We start from the raw sequence: 25,852 nt of genomic DNA on the forward strand, positions 1-25,852 counted from the left end.
AATTCAAAACCACGAATGTTTGAGAGAGGAGGAGGAGGAAATTATAGAGGGAGAGGACTCTGTGGGCTGGAGTTCAATATAGCAAGTTGGTATATCTCAGTCAATTATCTCTACATGCTAGCCTTTATATAAGCTGATGACAACATTTTTTCTGGAAATTTTATTGAAATTTCTGATAGAATAATAATTCTAAATAATATTCATCGATCAAATTTACGAAATTAATTAGATAGAGAAAGGAATAAGAATAGCCTGTGGGGTGGTCGAAGCACGTGATAATGTTTTCATTAGGAACGATATACTCCCTTTTTCACAGGGTTGAATGGTACTCTTTCTCCAAGATACATCAACCTTCAAGTTCATTTCTGTGCAGTAAATTGAACTCACGAACCAATAATTTCCCAACACTTGTAATAATTAATGAAATTAAAGCAACCTTAAACATCGAGTACAAGAAGAGCAGAAGCTTTTATTGGAATTTTTCTTTATATTGTGCTCATAGCCGCTAGTAGTAAAACTCATATATATATAATGGATTGGGTTTGAATTCAAAAGACAACTAACGGTCCAGAATTGTCTCCTGCATAGATCTACACTCTTCATTCTACAATGGTAGGCCCGTAAATACTTTTTTTTTTTTTGACCATTTTTTAAACATGCATTCCCCGTTATTTCCAAACCCTCTCTTTCCCAAACAACTCTCTCTCTCTCTCTCTCTACCCCCAATACGGCCTCTCTCCCTCACTCTCTCTCTAACTGCGAAAACGGCCTCCCCGTCACGCAGCTTCGCCACCACCTTCTCCCCTCGCGCTGTCACCGCTCTCCCTACAGTCTTTTAAGTAAGTGCTTTGCCTTTTAAGCCTTTTTATTTAGTAAACAGAAACAGTTGGGGTAAATTTTTTTACTCCTATGCTATGCGTTTATGTGCCGACCGTATTTGATTATACGTAAGGGTATGCATTGACCGACAGAACCAGGTTGAATTAGAAGCAGACTAAACAGAAACAGGTTGAATTGATCGTGCATTACTAAAAAGTTTTTTTACTCCTATGCTATGCGCTTACGTGCTGACCCTTATTGATTATACGTAAGGGTATGCATTGACCGTGCATTACTAAAACATAGTAAGGGTATTCTAATCCTATACTAATGGTGGTCTTCGAGCACAGTGGTTTGCATTCAAGGTGTTTGTAAAAATGCCTCATACAAATAGAATTGAGGCTAGAGATTACAATCATATAAGGAGCCACTATTTCAACGTAAAACTTTGTGAATGTAATCACACAATTTGGTAGGGGAACCACATCTTTCTTTAGTTGGGTTCAAACTTCGATTTCACAATTGAATCATTTGTTTAAAGAAGCTTTTGTCCCCAATCTTGGTTGTTGGGTTAGAAAGTAAAAGTGACTGCCGTCACAAGAAAGTGAAAATTCTTTGGCAATGCGCGTCATTGTTGAACCCACATTGATTGGGAATATACAAATCACAACACATGATCGATAACTAAATCAGCTCCATCCCCTGCATTTTTTCAGTTGATTTTCCGAAGGCAATGTTTTCTAGGTGTTGAGAACACAATGTAGAGTTTTGCTTCTTCTTTTTTTCATATCGCTTGGCTGAATGCTTATTTTCCCCTACTTTATTTTCTAGGTAGTAGGGGCGCCGAGGTTCCAACTTCGATTCAGGAATTGTGTTTCCCTTCTATTTTTTTCATACGGCTTGGCTGAATGATTTTTTTCCCTTGCTTTCTTTTCTAGGTAGTAGGGGCGCCGAGGTTCCAACGTCAATTCAGGAATTGTGTTTCCCTTCTTTTTTCTAGGTAGTAGGTGGCTCATTCAGTGAAGGTCTAATTGTCATTCCGATTTTGGTTTATTGACTTTGAAAATCTTTTGTTTTCCAAAATTGCAAGTTGCAGGTTAATAGTGATCTCTAGATGAATTCTTGGATGGTCTACTTGCGATTCTTTGGATTTCAAGGTTTACAAAAGAGAAGTCTTATAGTGAAAATTATGAGTAGAATCATACCTTTATCGTTAGAGCCAAAGAATTCATTACCTTTGTTTAATTTGTCTTTACTTGAGTTAAGCTTTCACAAATAAGCTTGACCATTATGAGTTGACCGTAGAAGTTGAAGTTTAGGTTAAAAAATTTCTTACCTGCTGGTGTCAATTTTAAATCATAGAGACATACTACTGCAATGTTATTTGGAAGTATGGGTAGCTTTGAGGCATGGATGGATAAAAGAATTGTGCAGTGAGGGTCTCCCAACGGGTAAGTTGTGGGAAATATATAGTAATTGTCATAGATTATGTTGCTATTGATGCTCTATCTAGATTCAATGACGCTAATTCTGAAGTCCTTGCAGTGGAATCTCAACCAGTGAGTTCATCCGGATCCAAGCAAGTCGAAGCCCAGCAAAAAGGAACTGAGCTTGCTCAGTCTAAACTTAGGTTGGCCCTGCTTCAATATGAACTTCCTTCAATGATCTTTGCACGCTGATGCACCTCATGGAAAATGCTTCTGGTGAAGATGAATATAATGAAGAAAGAAGGGAGTACAAAATCGTGTTCTTGAGGTGCCTCAATATTAATTTTGTTCTTCAGTTACGAGGTTGGATTAATATTTTGATACATAGCATTTCATTAGGAAGGTTTACTCCATTAATTGAAGTGTTTAATTTTATATGTTTGCTTTGTTCCTCTTGGAGTAGACCTCTGTTGTTTGTTGTAGAATTTTGCGGTGTTTGTTTTGAAAGTTGCATGTATTTTTACTTCACTAAATATTAGATGGCAGAATGCAAAAGACAGTAACTTTTAGATTGTGAACTCCTATAGTTTATCACACGTTGCTAAGGACTCCTGAAGCCCTTTTTTTTTTAATACCCAATTTTTAACCATGCCTTTAGACACGGACATGCGCTGTTGACATCAAGTGATTCATTAGGAAGATTTACCCCATGAAATGAAATGGTTTAATTTATCTCTTTTTGCTTTGTTCTTCCCCACCCGATCCCTGTTGTTGTGTGCTACAAAATCTCATGTTTGTTTTGGCAGTTAATTGGCATGTGTTTTTACTCTACTACACAACTGTGCAGCGTAATGTAACTTTTGGGTTGTGAACTCTTGTATTTTATCACACATTGTTGCTGAATCCAAAGCCATATCAAATGCCAGAACCGTACCTTCAGGGACGGGCATTCGCTAGTATATAATAAGGGAGAACGGTTTTTGAATCTTATCTCTCTATAAATCCTAACCATTGATTTGCTCCATAAATCCTATGGCTCTCTCTCTCTCTCTCTCTCTCTCTCTCTCTCTCTCTCTCTCTCTCTCTCTCACTCTCTCTCTCTCTCTCTCTCTCTCTCTCTCTCTCTCTCTCTCTCTCTCTCTCCGCTCCCAAAGCCAATGCCCCCCCCCTGATTTTCTTCGAGACTGAACATCCCTCAAGAACAAACACCCCTCTTGATCATTTTGGTCACGAATCTAATCAATGACTCTCTCTCTCTCTCTCTCTCTCTCTCTCTCTTGAATTAATACACACTCCCAATCGCAGCCGATTCGAAACCACGTTGACTCCTTTTTTTTTTCGCAGTTTAAATGGCTATTTCGATTGCAAAACTCCCACCATTGTCCAATTTTTCAAGGGATTGTTTACCTTTGGGGTCAAGATTTGATTTTTTTTTTTCACAGTTTAATAGTAGTAATAAAAAAAATGACCAAACATTCCATATCCTCTCTGTGTGCTATTTTGAAATTTTGAACGACCCCTTGGTGTTAAATGAATAGGTTGATATTTTGTTCACGGTTACAGTATTAATTTGCATGTGTGTTGATTGTTCGATCCACGCCTTCAGCCGGCACGAGCATGCACTAAAAGAACTCTGTTTGAACCTAATTTTTTTAAAAAGCTTTCCGTATAAATTAACTTCGTTGGCGGGGGTGGTTAATAGTTTCGTAATTCATTTTAGTTGTGTTCAAAATACGTTGCATCGTGCCTTCAGGCATGGGCAAACCCTAGTATATATATATATAAGCAAATTTTCCCTTTATTGTTTAGGTCTGATGCTCTTTTTTTCCAAATATTTTACGACCATGCATCGAGGGGTTACAAAAAAATATAGTTGCCCATGGATTGAAACACAATTCCTTGAGGGTCCATTTGTTTAGAAAGAATTTTATGCTAGAAAGTGAAAGTAAGAGAAAATGAAATAAAAGAAGAGAAAGTGAAAAGAAAATTTATTTTCTTCTATGTGTTTAATTAAAATGAAAATTTTGTAAGAATCTCGTAAGAATTAAAATGCCAACTCACCCTTAATTTACAATATCAATCATAGTAATAATAGAAAACAGTTACAGGCAAAACGGCAGGTGTCATCATAGGTGGCAATTTCTCACAAGAAAATAAAGTTTCCATGTGTTTTTAGCAAGAAATTAAAGTGAAAGACATGTTAACCATGCTTTAATGTGTTGTTAAAGAAAATTTACTTTTTAGCACTTTCTACAATTTTTATAGTGTCATATTTCTCTCTTAATTTCGTGCATTTTTAATCACTTTCACCCTAGTTAAACGGACCCTAAAAGAATTATGTGTTTCCCAAATGTAACAATATCCTTTTTTGGCATCAATAGAGAACTAAACAAATTGACCTTTGGTCGAAAATTGGGTTTTAATTTATTTTGCTCAGTGAAAAACAATGGGAAATGGTGTTTTCAAAACAAGGAAAAACTAAAGTGAAAACATTAAGTTTTAATCCAATCTCCCTCTATAAGGCAAAACAAATAGGTTAATAACAATTCTATGGACTAATCCTATGCAAAACAAACATAAAAGAATTATTCATTTCCTCATTAAAAATTACACTTCAACATCAACTCCAACACGTATCCTGCCTCATTACCAATCCCTATAAAATATGTTGAAAGTTAATCTTGCACATGTGAGGTGGAACTATGTGTTCTATTGTTGAGTGACAAAGTAGAGGCTAGAGTAAAGAGGGAGGTGAGGATAAGGCAAGCCAGATAGGTCTTCGAATTGTCCTTGCAGTGCGTTTACTTTGTGTGGTTGTGTAGTCATTAAGTAGTTTGTCAAGTGGATATAAGTTGGTTGTGAAGTAATGTGCATCGGTATTGTATCAGTGTGCATGGGAATTATATTAGAGAGAGAGAGAGAGAGTGATGTGAGAAGCAGAGAGAAGAGAGAGTTGGGTATGTGAGGCCATCTCTAGTAAGAGAACTAATGGGCATATTAGTTCAAAAATTAGGTCAGCTAGTTGATGTTAATGTTTTGTTTGTCTCCAATAATGTAATTAGCTTGTTGTTAAAGTGTGCAAAAAGTCCAAAAAATTACTCTAAGTCAGAACATAACTGTGAAGGGTGCAAAAATTACAATTAATTGGGCCCCATTCCTTAAATATGCAGCACGTGTAAAGTAAAGGACATGCACTTCTCTTTCTATTCTTTCTCTCTCTGTCTCTCTTTCTGTCTCCTTTTTCGCTGGGACCAAAACCAAAAGAACCAAAAGAGAAAAAAAAATTTTAAAGTACAATCATAGTACCTACTTTTAATTGAGTTATTTAATTTAACCCAATGCTAGTTATACTATTAATTATAACATAAATATGTTGACTAATTAATTACAACTTAACTCACATAATAAGGCCCCACTTTTTACACTTTTGTGTCATATAACAACACATTTTTTTAACTCCATAATTGGAGATGACCTGAGCATATTGTATTTGTTTTATGCTTGTATTTATGATTCAATAAAAGTAGTGTTGTATGTAATCTCTCCATTATTCCATGTTATTGAATTCCCACCACCCAATAAAATAAACTTGCTATCAAATCAAACAACTCGAGTTTGAGTTTAATTCGGAGTGCAGCCTTGACATGTGGTGGGTGTATAGCTTAAGCATTATACAAACCAAACAACTCGAGTTTGGGGTCGTGTTTGCTCTTTAAAAACTTGTTCACAATCGGTTTTGTAACTTAAACAAATTAAGCTTGAATGTTTTTTAACATTAAATTCAAACAGAGCTTTATCAAGCTAATACTCAGCTCGTTTAGCTTGCGATCAATAAACAAAACCACAATGGTCGAGGATGCCCTTAAAAAAGCACACAATAAAGTCAGCTGCCAAACGAGCAAAGCTAGCCGCAAATGGCAAACAAATAGGAGTGGTGGCAGCTGTAAGACTAAATTTTAATTTAGTCATTGTGGTTCTTAAAAATAAATAAATAAATAAATGCTTGCCTAATGTGTCCATATGCATGAATATAGTTTATATGGTGGCATAATGAGGATGAGTTGATGGAAGTTGGAAACCCATTATTTTCCCTTGTTTGGCTACGAGAATAACTTGAACCTATTTTTTAAGCCCAAATGCCGTGGCTGTAAATTACTAGTATGTGATTTGGTGGTCTACAATTCGTGTCTAACGGGATTAACTGATGCGAGAGTTTGTGTGAGACCATTATGCATACGGGACTTTAATTATGATAATGATCTCTACTTGCGAATAACTATTGTTATTTATTCACCTAACAGTTATGTGAAAAATTATTGTTTTGACAAATAATCTACATTATGGTCGATTTGGTAGTCACCAAAGTGACTCAATCATAATGATTCGTAAAATCATCGAATTGAGACATTATCAAAAAAGTTTGTCATTAACAAAAGAAATGATTCGAAAAGGGAAAGTGGTTATTAATTTTGTATGTTCGAATCAAACCTAGCTAATTGAAGTCCCCTCAACTATGAAGTGTTTTAATTATGAGCTACTACTTATATTTATAACCAAGATGCGGAGAGATTTGAAGTTATTAAAAACATAAGCCCATTGAGTTCTAAAAAAGAAATCGGGTTACAATTTTTATTAAAAGGGCTTTATGACTTATCGTTTGCTATTTAAGAGTTGGTCATCATTTTGTGGTTTCTATAATGTTTACAAATTTCGTTTCTTTTGTTCGAACTAAATTTTATTGTTATGTTTTTCAAGTTTCGAAACCAAATTTTATGGCGATTGAAAAATACCAATTATCATCTTATGGTATTTTATTATGTTTGAATGAACTAAAGTTTGATGACTTTTATTAAGAACTCTCCTTATGCTGCATCATAATGTTAGTTTGGCTAGTAGTCTCATGAATGAAAATTACTTCATTTTGTGACATTGGTGATTGAAACTATATTTCTGTCACGCCTTCGATTTTTAACATAATTAAATAATACGTTTCAATAAAATGTTTCGCTTACCATAGATATATTACCCCAAAGAAGTTCTCATCTGTTCAAATTACAAAAAAAAAGTCTCCAAAATTAAAGTTATACAACTTAGGTACTCCGGCCCCAAATAGAAATTAAGTATTTGTACAAACTAACCCTTAAGTTACAAACAGTTTAGTCAAAAGGAATTTATAAAATGAATAGTTACAAACTCATCTTTACCAAAAGAAAATCCATCACAAAAAATGATTAAGTAACTATATGAGGTTGGCTTCCAAAAGTCATTCACTTCAAGCACTCAACATATGCAATCTACTGTCCAGCTTTTGAATCTGAAAAGAAAGATTAGGTTGAGCTACACTAGCCCAATAGGAAAATCTTTACCGATTGTATATGTAAACATGGTGAAATATGCAGGTGAAATGAAGACAAGAAGTACGGCTCAATCAATAGATAACAATTGATTTAGGGGCATTCCAACGTTCAATATGATCATCTTAACGCATGCCTATAGCTAAATGTATGTAACGCCCCATTTTTCAGGAAGCAATATAAAATAAAATCTTAAGAAAATTTGCTAAATATATATAATTTTCCAAAATAAAGTTTAGCTATTACAGTCACAAGATAAATTTACTGATTCAAAATACATTAACTTCAGAGCTGACTCTAGGCTTGATGCAAATTCGAAGCATACTCGATCTTCATTCCTGATATTCTTTTCATGTTGAACTGCAACATCTTTGAATCCTCTCCATTGAATACTGCGTCCACTGGCAAATTATCGCCGAAGCAACCAATTTGCCAGGATACAGACGTATCCGTGAGTGATAAATCACCCAGTAGAATAATCTAACCCAACTACCCCCTTACTTTACAGTTAACAAGCAACAAGATAATAATAATGCGAAAAGCAGAATAAGGATTTACAAACACCAATTTATTACTATTCATTATTCTGATGTGAAATCTAAGATCTCTCTGCGAGATCTTTCCTCCCCCAACCGCTAGCCATGCTCGGCCCCATGAGGTCACTTCCCTTTGCTGTCGCAGATACACCTAAGTTATATACCGAGTGTGCACCCTAATAACTACAACAAGGGGAAAGCTTATCATGCCTGAATCACAGCTAGGGTTCACCTATCTTATATACTACTTCACAATCATTACTGGACTCCCGCCAGTCTATCAATTCATCAGTGGACTCTCGTCAGTTTCAATCTCATCACAAATCTCATCACATCTCAAAATCACGCCTGCAGGCAATCTAAAAATAAAACTTTCCAATTCATCCATTACCTAGCATCGTCTAGGTGAATTCTATTCGCATACCACCCCATGTCTCTAGAGTCCAATCTAGCATTTCGAAATAAGTATCGGTGCAATATGCAAATAAAACGAATAATAATTAAAACAAACAAGCAAAACAATCACACAACCTTTTATGAATGGGTCAAGATGATAATAAGTAAGAGCTTTTTAAAAGAATTTTAAAAAAAATATTTTTCTGGGCTCTCATTAATTATTTCTAAGTAATTAGATTAATTAAAAATTAATTAAATGCATTATTTAGGTAAAAAATATTAAAATAATTAACATGACCTGAATAAGAGTCCTAGAGGTCCTATGCAACCAGTTGAGTGTCAAAAGTTGGGTTCGGAGAGTAGTAGAATTAATTTAAATGAAGACGTTAAATAAAATGGCCGAAAGTGAAGTAAATAGATAATAAATAGTTTACTAATTAAAATATATTGGGATTAACAAAGTTTCATCTTTGGAATGTAAGGAGTCTAAATAAAATTACTCGGGCATTAATAATATGGTTTATAAGGTCGTAAAATAATTATAATTGGAAACACTATAGAAATAACAATAAATAGTAAATTAAATAAAAAAATATTAATTTAACAAGATATCATCTTTGAGATGCAAGAAATCCATAAAAAATTTGTTTGGGTGTTAAAACATTGTTTGAAAGGTCGCAAAGATTTTTCGTTTGTGAACTTTGATAGATAACTAATAAATAATTTAATAAATAGATAATTAAACAAAAAAAATATGATCTTATCAAGTTATGGTCTTTGAGGTGTAAAAAGTCTAGGAAAAATAGTCTGGGTGTCAAAAATGGTGTTTGGGAGGTTGCAAAGTTGTTTCGAAACATCTAAAATTAATAAATAGGAGTATTATTAATTTAAAAACTTTTATTAATTAACTCAATCTACCAAATAAATTAAACTGATATAATTAATATGTTTTATACTAAGATGATATTACATTGTAAGAAAATAATATCAAGTCAGTAGTATTTCATAATCTTAATATCCGAAAGATTGTAAAATAAATATTATAAAGGTCATCTTCTTCGTAAATAATTACAAATAAAGTGTCGGGATCAAAAATAATACCAAATTGATGAATATGGCAGAAAACGCGCATTGAACTATATTTTTTTCGTTCGGGACATAGGGTTAAGCATATAACCACTTAATATAGTTGGAGAAGAGGTTGGATAAGATTATAATACCTTGAATCGGATCGAATTGATTTAAAAATGAATCTTGAATTTTGGGGAAGAAGACTTCAGGTTCTTTAATCGGGAGACTTTGGGACCAAATTGAACGATGTTTGGTGATGCTAGGAATTGTGGGAAGAGTTGGAACGATCGAATTGGATTTCGGTCGAGTCTTAGTACAAAACTCACTTTTCTCTCTCTTTCTTTCTCTCTCTAAAACTCCATGGATTGGAGCTTCGTTTTCTTCTGTTTTTCTCTCTTTTTTGGACTGGTGGGGCGTGGAGAATATTGTGGTATGCCCTAAGGTCGGAGTGATGGGGTATTTATAGGATAATTTTGAAGAGGGTGATGAAATTGAATTTAATAAAAACTCTACCTTTTGGGCTTTGAGATGGAACAAGATAGAGACGAATATATGGTTAGGGAGGAAGTAGAGACTGAGTAAGAGAGGAAGAGATGGAAGGAGTTGTATTTGTGCATGCATATAATTTGTGTGTAGGAAAAATTTAAAAAAAATGTATGTATATATTGCATGCATAATTGTAAAAAAAGAATTGCATTAAGGAAAATAATTCTAATAATATTATATTTAGAAAAAAAATTGGGTCAAAAATTCGGGTTGTTACAAATGTACCACCAAGTTCACACGATGTTAAACAACTCAAGTAACCTCGACACGACTCACTATTGCCAATCACCTCCATCGGTATTTTCACCATTTGCGTTACCGTAAAACACCATGAGGATTACCGTGTTACCACCCCTTGTGTCACAGGGATCCCTAACAACTTGAGTCACTGTATTACCACCCATTGCGTTACAGGACCGCCTAAGTTTTCGTATTACCACCCCTTGCATTACGAGACTTCCTAAATCAACTCCCGACACAAACAACTATTTTCTTACTCAATATACAAGCTATGAGCTTCCCAAGACCACAATCAAACATGAAATATGTTACGACATGCCGACTATATCACATATATACCACAAACGTTCATAATTAATCAATCAAGCACAAATTGCATCTTATTAACGTTTTAATCAAGTAAACGATCATTTAATCTTTACTAACGGAGGGCCAACGGGTCAAGAATAACAACCACTAATATAGGAAGTCATAACGATAGAAGGAGAATCTTAGGAGTAGTCGACGGATGTTGGTATGCCGACACACACCCACTCTAATAGTCATAACTTTTTGTGTACTCAGAGTCTTAAGGTGATTTTAGTGGCAATGAAAAACTAACTTCAAGACCTTTGAATTGGTATAAAGTTTGCATGAATCGGACATCGGACGAGGAAGTTATGGCCTTTTGAAGTTGGACTGAAACCCAGAAAACGAGCAAATTTTCCAGAGAGGGAAGAGGTATCGATACCCCTTATTTGGGTATCGATACTTGGCTGTAGATTTTCAGAAAAGGAAGGGGTATCGATACCACCACGCAATTCTGAGACGATTTTCTACAATTTTGACAGACTTTTAAAGCAACAAAGGGGAACGATTCAAGCACGATCCATACATCAAATCAACACGTATACACAAAGAAGAGATAAAGAAGTCCCTACCTCAAGACGATAATGAAGATCTCCGAGATTAGAACAAGCCCTAGCTTTCTTGAGCTTCAAATCTTCGATTCAAGCTTAGAGACACGATCGGAAGGCCGGAGGGAAGTTGATTCTTGAAGGTTTTGCAAAATTGAGTGAGGTTTTGAGTAAGAGGAGGGGAGAGAGAGAGGATGAGGGATGGAGATAAATGATCTCCTACTTCTCACACACCTCTATTTATACCCATATATCTTTTATTCACACCTTGACTCCCTCCACTCTCTATTCTTTCACTTCAAGCCCCAATCTAATTAATCACTAATCATGCTATACTTTCTCAATTAGACATTTAACTATTGTTTCAAAATTAAAGAAAATACGGATCTCTACAATTTCAATCAAACGTATTAAGAGATTGATATATAACAGAAATTTTATTAATCTCTTGTATGTGTGATTTGCATTAAGTACAAGCAAATCATATTCAGTAAGAAGTAAGTCACAAGAAATAACAGCCTTCTTAAAGTGATTTATATAAACGTAAAAAATTTCATCTAAGAGACCTATTTTATCATCTATAGATGACTTTTCCTATTATGTTAGCTTTTCTATTACATAAAGATCTCAATCAATGAATGCTAAGGTGTATGTTATTGAGATAAAAAGGGCAAATAGAAAATAATGTAAAATCATGAGGTAGGGTATATGTGATAAATATTATGAGAGGTCTATTCCACTTAGCATAATCTGATAGTTGAAAGGTAATCGCATGTCTGTATGGTTAAAAGTATATTTGTAACTCCAAAATACCCAGCATGTGATGGATATAAAAATTCTCTAAAGATCTCTGCATTTATGTGAATCTGATTTCTCGTAAGACAATTTCAAATAATTCTTTTGAACTATGGATAAGAAAGAACTTGAACTTAGGACACTTGAATGTTTAAGGTTGTCCAACAGAGGCTAGAATTTTTAATTCACATGACAGAATTTGAATTTTAGAATGAGCTATGGTGACCTTATTGTCTGCTTTAGAAGATTCAAAGGGTATGAGTTTTAGTATTTAATCATAGTACGAGAATTATAGAAATCGGTCATTCAGATTCGTTAGGAATGGTGAAATTAGTGGGAGTGATAAACCATGGAATGTGGTCACATAAAAATTAGGGTACAAGTGTCTTTACCCATAACTTAGAATGATGTTGTTCTTATCGTTGTTAAACAACATAATGATTTAGAATAACAAGTAAGCTGTCAATCCCTCCATAATGAGATTGACACCAATGAAAAAATTGTAAAACAATCAAAGCAGATAGCATTAAGGATATCTCAAAGGCACGTGAGATTGGCTATTTGCATGATTATTAGATTTATCTACACGAATACTTTTGATCCGATTTCATTTTCACAAGCCGTGTAAAGTGATAATTTTACTAAATGGATTGATGCCATGAATGATGAGTTCAATCAATGGAACATAATGAAGTTTGAAATTTCCTTGGATTGCCATAAGGATACAAGAAAGTATGTTGTAAGTGGGTCTTCAAGAGTACTTTTGATTTAGAGGGCAATATAAAACGATATAAAGTCAAACTTGTGGCCAAGGGTTACACTAAAAAAGGAGGCGTAATTTTATGAAGCCCTTATCTCTTGTATCCGAGAAAAACTCGCTGAAAAATTATTGTGGCGTTGGTATGTAACTCTTTACGTTTGGGAGTTACGTTTGGACGTAAAAATAAGCTTTTGAATGAAAACTTAGATGATGGAGTCCATATAAATCAACCTAAGGTTTCTCAATTTAAGTAAAAGAGCACTTTGATACAGATCTAGGAAGTCAACTTATGGATGTAAACAAGCTCTCTGTCATTGGTTATTTATGTTTGCTAATACCATTGGTTTCTTTGGAATTAAGGAAAAAACATTATTAACTAGTGTATATATCCAAAGATCAGTGGGATTAAGTTTATATTTTTTGACATGTTTATTGACGGTACTTTGCTTGCTGTAATGATATTTATTGTTTGCACTTAAAAGTTTTTTCTCGATTTTGATCGTTTAAACTAAAGGTTATATGCTCACGTTATGAAAGTCTGGCAATCTTGAATTTATTAGCTGCTTAGATTCAAATTTTGTTTGAAATTTTGATAGTAAGAAATCTACTTTTGATTAGTTGTTCCTATTATGTGAAGGAGCAAACAAAAGTTTTAACGTAACTATCATTACAGCATCCATTATGTGGGTTGAATTATGGCATGCTTTGAGGCCATACTTCATGAATAGATGTTGGGAAATTTATTTTAGGACTTGGGGTTGTTGACATCATTACCAAGTCGCTAAGAGTTTATGATTCCGCAATTATTTTCTTTTCTAAGAAAAATTTCAAAAACAAAGGTGTCACTAAAGGTATAAGCACACAAATTTCAGAAACAAAATTTCATTGCCCCATTTAACGACGAAATCCGATTTCCTAGCCAAAAAGTACCATTTGGCAACGAATTTTGGATTATGTCGCTAGTTTTCGTCGCGATAGACCATTTTTGTTGTAGTGCACATGAGGATTTTGAATCTACATTAAGGGTCAGAATCAGAGTAATTCTGTTTGCAGCGAAAAAGCTTTTTGTAAATTTTTGGTGACAACACAGTCAAGAAGAACAAAGACAGTGATATATATATATATATATATATATATATATATATATATATATATATATAGAAAATAGGAATATCTTTGAATATTTTGAGTGAGAATACAATTGGGTTTTTGTTTACTTTATAGTGTGAATCCATTTTGAGGTTGTTGGGGTTGGAGAATTTCGTGCTTAGTAGGAGGGAGAGAGATGGCATGAAGACACCGTGGGCCGAATGATTCCTCGGTCATGCAAATAAGGTGGCAGAGAGTTTTAGGTGGCCGGGAGAGGAATTCATTCATTGCTTTTTTTCATTTTTATATACATCCAATTAATGGCCTTGTAACATGTGTTTGTGTTAACCATGCTTTAACCATGTTTCTGTCCGGATGAGCCGGACAAAGGGAGTTTTCCGTCAACACCCCGTGGGCTTCTTTGGCGCATTTTTTGAATAATATAAATCGTGCATTTTGTAGGGCCTGTTAAATAATGTATTTACGTAAAAAATCAGCTTGTCCGGACATTAATAGATATGTCAAAAGTTGATTTCTAGACAAAAAAATGGACAGCCTAGATCTGTCAACTGTTTTTGAAGTTAAACTATCCACGGCCGTTTATTTTTTCGTCTAAAAACTCAATTATTGACATACCTATCGATGTCCGGGCAAGCTGATTTTTTGCATAGATACATTATTTTACAGGCCCTACAATATGCATAGTTTGGATTACCCAAAAAAAAGTGCAAAGAGGGCCCATGGGGGTGGCAGAAAACTCCCATTTTCCGGCTCATCCGGACAGAATTTACACTATTTACTTTTTAGCACTTTCTACAATTTTCACTGTTTCCCAAATGTAACGATATCCATTTTTGGCACCAATAGAGAACTAAACAAATATTTGAGCGTTGGTCGAAAATTGGGTTTTTAATTTTGCTCAGTGAAAAACAGTGGGAAGTGGCGTTTTCAAAACAAGGGTAAAAGTGAAAACAATTACTCCCTCCGTCCCCTTTTTAAAGTTTAGTATTTCATTTTGGCCTGTCTATTAATAAATGTCCATTTTGTAAAGTTAGTATGTAAAAATTGGTACATTTTTCATTTTGCCCCTAAAAATAGATTTCATTTTGAAAAGTTAGTAAGTAAAAGTGTAATAATGATGTTTCCATAGAGGGTAAATAAAGAAAGTAGAGGTAAAAGTTGATATGAAATGTGTGATGGTGATGTTTTCTTAATAAGTTGGAGTTACGAAGCAAGACATTTAAAAAGGGACGGAGGGAGTAGTTTTATTCCAATCTCCCTCCAGGGCAAAACAAACAGGTTAATAATAATCCTATATATGGCCTAATCCTGTGAAAAACAAACACAAAAGAATGATTCCTTTCCTTATTAAAAATTACACTTCATTAATTATCAATTCTAATCATAATCTTGCCTTGTTACCAATCCCTACAAAATTAATGAAACTTACTAGCAAACATGTTCTTACATAGAAAACTTTCCCCCACAATAGGCACATGCAGGGGGTTGAGTTTCAGAGTGCAGCCATGACATGGGGTGTATATATGGCTAGCTTAAGCGCGCATTAAACAAACCAAACAACTCGAGTTTACACTTTAAAAACTTGTTCACAATCGGTTTTGTAACATAAGCAAATTAAGCTTCAATATCTTTTAATATTACAAACCAAGCTTTATCAAGCAAATACTCAACTCGTTTAAGACTGATCAATAAATAAAAAAAAAACCAGAATGGTCAAGGAAGTCCACGAAAAAGCACACAATTAGGTCAGCCACCAAACGAGCAGGCTGGCCTCAAACAGCGAAGAAATAGGAGTTGTGGCAGCTAGCTGCGAAACAGCATTGGCTAGAGCAAGGAATCATGATATCATTACTACATCTAATTTTCTCCCCAAAGATTGACCCCGTGAAATTTCTCCCTCGTAATTGCATCTATCCGCTCGATCATATCCTTGGTTAAGTAATTCATGTGATCCCCAACCAGCCCTTTTCTGAAGAAGGCATCATATGGCACCATAGACCAACTCGGCACATCACTAGACTTATTCACCTCATGATTTTTCAAAGTCTCAATACTACAACTCCTCACCACCTCCTCCACTTGCTTTTCCATGTCCTCACCCACAAAAGGACAACCCAAGAACTCGGCCAATCTCTTCACATGAGTAATGGGATTACTCTTCAATTCCTCATACGTTATAAAGAAGAATTTCTCGGGCCTTTCCAAGCTCTCTTTCTGGTACCCCAACACATGCTCAAAGAAAGGCCCAAAAACCACAGTCCCTTCGCATAAATTGGAGACAATATTATCTAATGGCTGGGGCTCCCTTTTTTGCCCCAGATACATTGCATTTTCAAAATGCCACAGCGAAATGAGGGTATCCTTGGGATTTCTAGCAACATAGACAACCCGACAGTCCGATGAATTCAAAGTTTCACCAAGGATCTGGTATGGTATATGAGTGCTCAAAATGCTAGTGGATGACGAGGTGTTGGAAGGAAAATGGCCAGGAGGGGAATTATCAACCGGTCGTCCATAGACTTGCATTTCGAGGGTTGGGACAAGCTCATGGGAGTGGTTGATAACTAACTGATTTATGGAGCTGGGGCGATTGATAACGGAGTAGAGGAGGGCTTTGAGCCAAGTGGTGCCTGTTTTAGGAAAAGATGCTAGGATTACATCATTAGGAAGTGGTTTGAAGTGGTCAAGGACTTGTTTGGTTGCTTGGAGATGCATAGGGTGGAACCAAAAACCTTGAAATTGGTAGAGAACATTTTCTCTCCAATATTTTACTTTTGGAAAGCATGAATCGGAATCGGGGTTTTGAATCTCCATTTTTCAAAACCACGAATGTTTGAGAGAGAGGAGGAGGAGGAGGAACTTATAGAGGGATATCGAGGAGTACTCTGTTGGCTGGAGATCATTGTATTTTAGTAGTAGTTGCGTTTATTTAAATCTAATTGCCTCTAGTAAGTCGTCATATAATATCATGGGATCATATTTCACATGTATGATTACAATATATGCCAAAAGTTACTGTGTCCCCAAAATGACCGGGGACACCGAAGTCATTCCCTATAGGAAAATGGTATCAATACTCAACTATCTCTACATGTATTTCCCGTGTATGATTACAATATAGCAAATTGGTATCAGTACTCAACTATCTCTACATGTATTTCCAGTGTATGATTACAATATAGCAAATTGGTATCAGTACTCTACATGTATTTCCCGTGTATGATTACAATATAGCAAATTGGTATCAGTACTCAACTATCTGATCTACATTCTAGGTATACATCATTAGGCAATTGTTATTGTTTGTGATTCATCTGAAGACAGCTTATCTGAATTGTTTTTTTGTTTCATTTCCTTTTCTGATCATTTTCTTTATTGGTGTGTTTTCGTTTTATCTCGGGCAAAGCATTTCATAAGATTTGTATGGTTTAGATGCCAACCCCGTCGGGTTGTAAGCCACAGTTGTGATGTTGTTGATTCGCTATATGCCAACCTCCAATTAAGCTCGTGATAGACACATGCCATAACCGTTTGGTATGACATCATGCCTGATATCTCGATCGCAACAGTTATGTTCATGATCACGTACCAGAGTTAAAACTCCGGCAAACATGCAGATCGTTCACAAGGCCTTTGGCCCAACAACATCAGAAGGTGCACTGCAAGTAATTTAAGGAGGTTCGAAGTTCAACTCCTCCAAGGTGCTAATTTAATTATTCAAACAATACTAACTTTCGCCGAGGAAAATAATAATAAAATATACAGTTTGTGTTGCTCTGGTCGGGTAATTTACAGGCCGCTCCAGACTTGTAGCCCAATGCACAGAGAATTTCAGCCCATTTTCAAAATGCACGCATAAGGACTGATGGAGAATTACTTCCAAGATTACCCCTTCTACGTACTCTGCCACTCGTCTCGCATCGGCGCCATCATCAAGCAACTCCAGCATGACAACGCTTCCAAAATTCGCGTCGAGGACTCCCCTCGCGCCGGCGAGTGGGTCATCGTCGTTGTCGGATCAAGATCTAGTCTTTCGAATTAGAAGCTCAATTCGGTCGGACTCTGGCCTCCACGTCGGAGTTTTCTGGTGTCGGCAGACGGCGGATCTTACGCCGCACTCCTCCAGTAAAAACAGCTCTCTCGTTCCTTTCTTCGAAATTACTCCCTCTGTCCCATAATATTTGTCCGGTCCGCAAAACGGAGACGTAAAAATAATACAATTTTTATAAGAAAAGTTGAAAAAAATTCAACAATTTACTAGATCTTGACGAGTTCTTTTAACTTATGAAAAAAATTTGAATTTTTTTTTGAAAGAAATACATTATTTTATAGTCCTCGTTTTGCGGACTGGACAAATATTATGGGACGGAGGGAGTAGTACTCAATATTGATGGATCTAATCTGAATTCGATTGTGCTTCAATACGTTCTCCAATTTATTTTTGACGATTTGGAGCCGTTATTGCTGTGAGTTTCTCGATGTTAAATTGACCCCGATCTTTGTAAACTGGATGAGACTCATAATTTCGGTCCAAAAATAAATAAATAAATACTTCAGTTTGTAGTTGAAATTAATATTCAAACCACGATCTTGATCCACGGCAGACTCATATTAAAAAATGCTTCAGTGTGTAGTTGAAATTAATATTCATAAAAATGGTTCAGTTTGTAGTTGAAATTAATATATGAAAGCTAGTGAAATTCACGAACTCCAAATTTTAGTGAGATTCACGACCTCAAAATTAAATTAGTGAAATTTACGATTTCAAAAGCTCATGAATTTCACGAGATTCATGGTGTTTATGTTCATAAATAGCTACTGGGCTGGTGAAATTTTGAATTAGTGAAAAATTCACGAGTTCGAAAAAACTTGTGAAATTCAGGAGTTTGAAATCTAAGTGAAATTCACTAGGTAAAATCTAAATTAGTGAAATTTAAATTCAGCAAAAATTTGTGAAATTTGAAAACCAATCAAATTTGTGAAATTTGAGAAGTAGTGAATTTCACCAATTTTTTGAAGTAGTGAAATTCACCGGAAAAAGTCACCGGCCGGAGGGATCGCTGAAATTAGTGAAATTTGAGAAGTAGTAAATTTCACTAATTTTTTGAAGTAGTGAAATTTCGCAAGAAAAATCACTGGCCGAAGTGGTGACTGATCGAAAGTGGTTGTGGTTGTGTTGTGGTGTGGGGTGGGGTGGGGGTGGGAGGGAGTGATGAAAACTTTGAAAAGATAATAAAGTATGAAATTGTATTTAGTTGAGGGTAAGAGGGTAATCTTCATATGAGGTTGTCCTTAGAGGTAAATAAAAATTGAGTTCATCCTTAATGGGAATTAAGTCTTGATTTTCTAGACCCACGGGTAATTTTCTAAGGGGAAAATGACGACTCAGAACGCGTTTTGATAATTAATATCCGCCAATGACATTATAAGAACATTTGTTAATGCTGAAAACATCTTTGAGAGGTATAAATTATCAAAATATATCATTGGCCATCATTTTCCCAGCAGAGTTTGAGAACTACTTCAACATTATTTTCTAGGCAAATCCAATTTTTTATAATGACATTTCAAAATTTGTCTTTTAGTGTAAAAATTATATTACGACTAAATGGGTTATTTATCAATCGTTCTCTCAATGTTGGCAACCAAAAAAAAAAACCCAAGGTTTGCTAAAAAAAATACAAAGCAACTATTTTATTTTTTTAGCCAAATAAAGCTTTTGGTCATTTAAATCATGTATGAATTACAAATTACAAACACGATACACTACATTTGCAAACTCATATTTGAAGTTTTTAAAATTCGGACTCTGACCCACACTTTTAAGGAAATTTCCATTTGTTAAAGATAAAGATTAAAAAAAACAATACAATTGGATGAGACACAGCGGATCCGGTCCGAAATTCCGGATTTTGTGTAAAATGCAAACTTATTTTCTCAACCGTTGAATTGTGTTTGAATAGTCCGAATTCACAGATGGTTTATGACCGGTTATAATTCCTCCGGGAATTCAAACCGTTCAAAACACGATCTAACGGCTGAGATTATGGTCCGCATTTTACACAAAATCCGAAATCCCGAACTGGATCTGGACTATTGGAAGAGAAATGCAAAACAAGGACTCTTTCGATCTTTCAAAAATAAACAAGGACTCTTTAGGTCAGCTTTCAAGCAACACATGTGCAACCCACGATACATTACGAGATAAGAATAACAATTTTATCAATCGAGGACAGAACGTCAAATGTCACAAACCCCTATTAAAATTTTGTACTTATGAGAGTTGCATTCGATAATTTTCTTCCCAAAGATTTACACCAGGAAAATTCACCCTGGTAATGGCATCTATGCGCTCGATCACATCCTTGGTTAGATAATTCATGTGATCCCCAACCTGTTCTTTTTTGAACAAGGACCAACTTGGCACATTGCTAGAATGGTTCACCTCATGTTTCTTCAGAGACTCGATACTACAACTCCTCACCACCTCCTACACTTGCTCGTCCTTGTCCTCGAGGAAGCCCTCGAAAAAGCACACAAATTTTTTTTTTTTTCCGAAACGATAATAGTTTTATTATACCTCCAATCTCCGGACATTACATCAGGGGCGCGAGATCCCACATACAAATAACTCCTTCAAGCACTCTTGGCCACACACTAAACCAACAAAACAAACTCACCTCAAGCTCTACAACCACAAAACCAAACGACACCCGCAATGGGTGAGAAAGTCCCGCAAAGGGGAGAAAGACCCACATTACTAAAAGAAAACCTAACCCCAAACCAGCTCCAAAAAAACCAAAATCTAACGCCAGATCCATCTCCCTCAGTGCCGGAAATAACCTGGACAAAGAACCAAAATAAAGAGGAAAGAAAGGAGGGGGGAGGCGCCGCCCCTCCCCCTGGTTGAAACCCTAGGCAGGTGTGAAGTTTAGAAAAGCACACAACTAGGTCAGCCACCAAACGAGCAGGCTGGCCTCAAACGGCAAAGAAATAGGAGTACTTGTGGCTGCAAAACAACATAGGCTAATGAAGGAATCATATCAATTTTCTCCCCAAAGTTGACCCCATGAAATTTCTCACTCATAATTGCATCTATCCGCTCGATCATATCCTCGGTCAAGTAATTCATGTGATCCCCAACCTGTCCTTTTCTGAACAAGGATTTATATGACACTATAGACCAACTTGGCACATCGCTGGAATTGTTCACCTCATGTTTCTTCAGAGTCTCGATGCTACAACTCCTTACCACCTCCTCCACCTGCTCTTCCGTATCCTCACCCATAAAAGGACACCCCAAGAACTTGGCCAATCTCTTCATATGAATGTTGGGATCACTCTTCAGTTCCTCATATGTTATAAAGAAGAATTTCTCAGGCCTTTCCAAGCTCTCTTTATGGTACCCAAACACATGTTCAAAATAAGGCTCATAAAACACAACCCCTTTACAAAACTTGGAGACAATATCCTCTAATGGCTGGGGTGTTGGCTTGAATCATGTAGATATTATTCTTTTTCTTACTTAGCTATTTGTACTACATGTATTTCTTATTGGAAAATTCTAAAATCAGCCCAATGGGCTGACAATAGTAAGTGTGTGAATGTGTATCAAATGGTGTATAAAGTACACAGGAATATGTGTTTTCCTTGTCTTCTAGTGTGTTTATCGTCAACCCAGTGGGCTAACAATAGTAAGACCATTCCTTATTTAGCTTTGTGTACAACGTGTACTAGTGTAGTGCAGTACATCCTGTAACCTATATAATACCTCTTCAGAAGGTTTAGAAATATACAGAAAATTTAGCCTATTCAATTTATTGCTCTTATCTTGGTATCAGAGCTAACCCTAAAATTCCTAAACCCTACTTCCGTCTCTGTGCTTATTGCCCAGTGACATCCGATCAAAAACTCAACTTTCTTCCTTGCTTCTCGTGTTATTCATGACTGATGAGAGTAAATCTGTGGTGTCCGCTAGCGGCAACGCCCAAGTAGTGACTGTCCAGAGTGACTCCTCTACTGCCATTCCGTTTGGGATTAAATTGAATGGCTTGAACTACACTATTTGGTCTCAGATGATAGAGTTGCATGCTACCGGTCAAGAAAAAATTGGTTACTTGACAGGCGATACTCCTCAGCCCGCTAAATCCGATCTCAGTTTCCCGAAGTGGCAGAAGGAGGATGCCATCGTCAAGGGTTGGTTGGTGAAAACGATGGAGCCCGACCTCCTTGGCTTGTTTCTTGGTCTTCCTACTGCTGCCGTTGTTTGGAATGGTGTCACCCAGATGTATTATGATGGCGCTGATGAGTCTCAACTCTATGAGTTGCATTGTAAGGCCACTCGTATCAAACAAGGTGGTCGCTCGATTCCGGTATACTTTGTTGAACTCCAAACTATATGGCAGGAGCTTGATAAGCGCCGCCCTATTTCCATGGCTTGCCCTATTGATATTAAGGCACGTCAAGATGAAATTGTGAAAGATCGTATCTACGATTTTTTGGCTGGCTTGGACGATGTATTCGATAAAGTCCGGAATGACTATCTGCGGCTCAAGCCGCTTCCTGGTTTGGAGGATTCCTTTGCCTATGTACGTTGGGAGGCGCAATGCCAAAATATTATGCTCAGCTCTAGTAGTGCCAGTGGTCTCCCTTCCGTGGCCATGGTCTCCAAAGCACCGAGTCCATCAATCCCTCGCCTTTCTCGATTTTCTGATGTGGAAAATAAGGACGCTTTGCAGTGCACCTTTTGTAATGGTACTAGACATATGGCCGATACTTGTTTCAAGAAAAATGGTTACCCTAATTGGTATTTGGAACGCCGTCGGCAGCTCAAGCGTGAACGTTCTACTCGCCGACCTGGAGTTGCTGCTGTTGTAGCTACTGGCATAATGCCCTCTGTTGGCTCGAGCCACAAGTCTACTGTGTCTCATTGCAATTCCTCCAACCAAAGCATATCTTCTATTTATCAGCCCTCTCTCGAAGATTACAATTCAGATGCTAGTAATCTGGGCAAGGCTCTAATTTCATCCAATGATCGCGACACAGGTTGGATAATTGATTCAGGCGCCACTGATCACATGACTTACGATAAATCCTTATTTCAATAGGCTTCCATCCCTTGCAAAGACCGTGTTATTATTGCCAATGGTGATATTGTTCATGTGACAGGGGCTGGTTCTGTTGCTCTCACTCCATCATTATCCTTGCACCATACCTTACTCATTCCCACTTTGTCCAACAATTTATTATCTGTGAGCCAAGTCACCGAACAATTGGATTGTATTGTATTAATGTTTCCTATGTTTTGCTTGCTTCAGGATATCCAGACACGGGAGATCATTGGGCATGGTACTAAGAGAGGGGGATTATATTATGTGGATGATGTTGCAGCCAATCGAGTTTTTTAGGTGCGAGGGACAATGGATGATAAGTGCAAGAAAGTCTGGCTATGGCATCATCGTCTTGGGCATGCTTCTTTTGGTTATTTGCGTCGTTTGCTTCCGTCCTTATTTCAGGATGTTAAAGACTCTGAGTTCAAATGCAATATTTGTATTCTAGCTAAGAGTCATCGTGTTCCTTATCCTTTGAGTTTTAATAAAAGCACTATTCCATTTGGATTAATTCATTCTGATGTGTGGGGTCCTTCCTCTGTGACTACTCCAACAGGAATTAGATGGTTTGTTACCTTTGTGGATGACTGTACTCGTATGAATTGGCTGTATGTGATGAAACATAAGAGTGATGTTGGCCCTATTTTTCGGGTTTTTCATCAAATGATCAAAACCCAATTTTCTCTTGCTATCAAGGTTCTTTGCTCTGACAATGGTGGAGAGTATATTAATTCTGCACTCTCTCAATTCCTTCAAGACCATGGTATGATACATGAAACTTCGTGTACTGACACTCCTGCACAGAATGGTGTTGCAGAGCGTAAGAATCGCCATATTCTTGAGGTTGCAAGAGCCCTTCTCCTTAGTGCTTCGGTACCTAAGCGTTATTGGGCTGATGCTGTCCAATATGCTATCTATTTGATGAACAGACTGCCCTCTTGAGTTCTTGATTTTCACACTCCTATGGAAGTCTTGGCACCTCATGTGCCCCTAACAACCCACTTAAATTTGTCTCCGCGCATATTTGGTTGCGTGGCCTATGTTCATATTCACAAGAATCAACGAAGCAAATTGGATCCATGTGCTATTCGGTGTGTGTTTCTGGAATTTTCTCCTACACAAAAAGGATACCAGTGCAATCATCCTCCTACTCGACGCTCTTATGTTACTATGGATGTGACTTTCTCAGAATAGAAAATGTATTTTACTTCCCCCATGTCCAATCATGTCCTTCAGGGGGAGACGAATGCTGATATTGAAGGAGAAATTGAAGGACCTGATTGGTTTGAGGTTGTTCTGGAAGATGTACCTATTGAAACAAGCCCTGGTTCAAGTCCTGACTCAAGTCCTATAAGCTTTGGCTCAACTGAAGATGTGTCTAAAGCACTTGACTCATGCTCTCATCCTTCTGATACACCTCAGTATGTGATGGCTGACTCGGTATGTGATTCCCCCTCTCGTGACTCTATAGTACCTGCCCATGCTCCCGTGGATATTCCCGAGGTAAGTAATTTGGACATTAATATTTCTTCTAATCCTAAAACAATTGAAAAGTCTTCTTATCAGTTGCCTCCTAGACAGAATCGCGGTCATCCGCCCGACAGGTTTTCTCCAGAAGGAAAGGCAAGGTACTCAATTGCTCATTATGTGTCCTCACATAGATTGTCACCGCAGTATCAAGCATTTGTGAATCAGATGGCTGCAGTTCAGATTCCTAGCAGAGTTGAAGAGGCTTTGAAGGATCCAAAATGGATAGAGGCTATGAATGAAGAAATGAAGGCACTACAAAGGAACAAGACTTGGGACATTGTTTTATTACCGAAAGGCAAGAAATCAGTGGGATGTAGATGAGTCTTTACCATTGAACATAAGGCTGATGGAACGATTGATAGGTACAAGGCCGGTTGGTAGCAAAAGGATATACGCAGACATATGGTGTGGATTATCAAGAGACTTTTGCACCAGTGGCAACAATGAATACTGTTCGAATTTTATTGTCCTTAGCAGCCAATTTTGATTGGCCTTTAAAGCAGTTTGATGTGAAAAATGCATTTTTGCATGGAGATTTGAAGGAAGAGGTATACATGGACTTTCCACCAGGATGTGGGGTGGTCAATGAATCAAGGAAAGTGTGCAGGTTGTGGAAGGCTCTCTATGGTCTAAAGCAATCACCTCGAGCGTGGTTTGGGAGGTTTACACAAGCCATGAAGGGATATGGATATTGTCAAGGAAATTCTGATCATACCTTGTTTATAAAACGAAAGAATGGTAAGGTTACTCTGTTGGTCATTTATGTTGATGATGTGATTGTCACAAGTGATGATTTTGATGAAATTCAGAAATTGCAAGGTTATTTAGCATCTGAGTTTGATATGAAAGACTTGGGAGGTTTGAAATATTTCTTAGGAATTGAAGTTGCTCGCTCTAGTGGTGGCATTTATTTGTCACAACGAAAATATGTGTTGGATTTGCTAACTAAAACTGGAATGTTGGGCTATAAACCTGCAAGTACTCCTATTGTGCAGAATCATCATCTGGGGATATATCCTGATCAAGCTCCAACTAATCGAGAGAGATATCAGAGGTTAGTTGGAAAATTGATCTATCTATCACTCACCCGACCTGATATTGCGTATGCAGTGAGTGTTGTAAGTCAGTTCATGCACTCTCCAAGTGAGGATCATATGGAGGCAGTAATGCGTATTCTAAGTTACTTGAAGTCTGCTCCTGGGAGAGGTCTATTGTTCAAGAAACATGGGCATTTAAGGGTTGAGGGGTACACAGATGCAGAT

At 36.7% G+C, this 25,852-nt stretch overlaps 1 protein-coding gene and 1 long non-coding RNA gene across 2 annotated transcripts; one reads left to right on the forward strand and one right to left on the reverse strand.

The window, feature by feature from the left end:
* The first annotated feature begins 1,139 nt into the window (after nucleotides 1–1,139).
* LOC131304529 (uncharacterized) lies at nucleotides 1,140–2,878 on the forward strand. The gene is made up of 2 exons (XR_009192422.1): nucleotides 1,140–2,270; nucleotides 2,380–2,878. It is a non-coding gene; the product is annotated as an uncharacterized LOC131304529 (long non-coding RNA).
* A 12,929-nt stretch (nucleotides 2,879–15,807) lies between these two features.
* Nucleotides 15,808–17,899, reverse strand: LOC131302802 (cytosolic sulfotransferase 7-like). The gene is made up of 2 exons (XM_058329596.1): nucleotides 17,758–17,899; nucleotides 15,808–16,580 (listed from the first exon to the last, which is right to left on the reverse strand). The coding sequence occupies exons 1-2, from the start codon at nucleotides 17,897–17,899 to the stop codon at nucleotides 15,808–15,810; spliced, it is 915 nt and encodes a 304-aa protein (XP_058185579.1).
* Nucleotides 17,900–25,852: the final 7,953 nt, after the last annotated feature.

This window comes from Rhododendron vialii, chromosome 10a (genome assembly GCF_030253575.1).
Source record: "Rhododendron vialii isolate Sample 1 chromosome 10a, ASM3025357v1".
NCBI classification, from domain to species: Eukaryota; Viridiplantae; Streptophyta; class Magnoliopsida; order Ericales; family Ericaceae; genus Rhododendron; species Rhododendron vialii.

Excerpts from the sequence above, each read along its gene's own strand:
- LOC131302802 (XM_058329596.1), bottom strand. The coding sequence starts at position 17,899 with ATGCTGGAGTTGCTTGATGATGGCGCCGATGCGAGACGAGTGGCAGAG. Across the intron at positions 16,581-17,757 it reads CTCTGTGCATTGGGCTACAA|GCACCACTTGGCTCAAAGCC; the intron begins GTCTGGAGCGGC and ends TTCCTAAAACAG.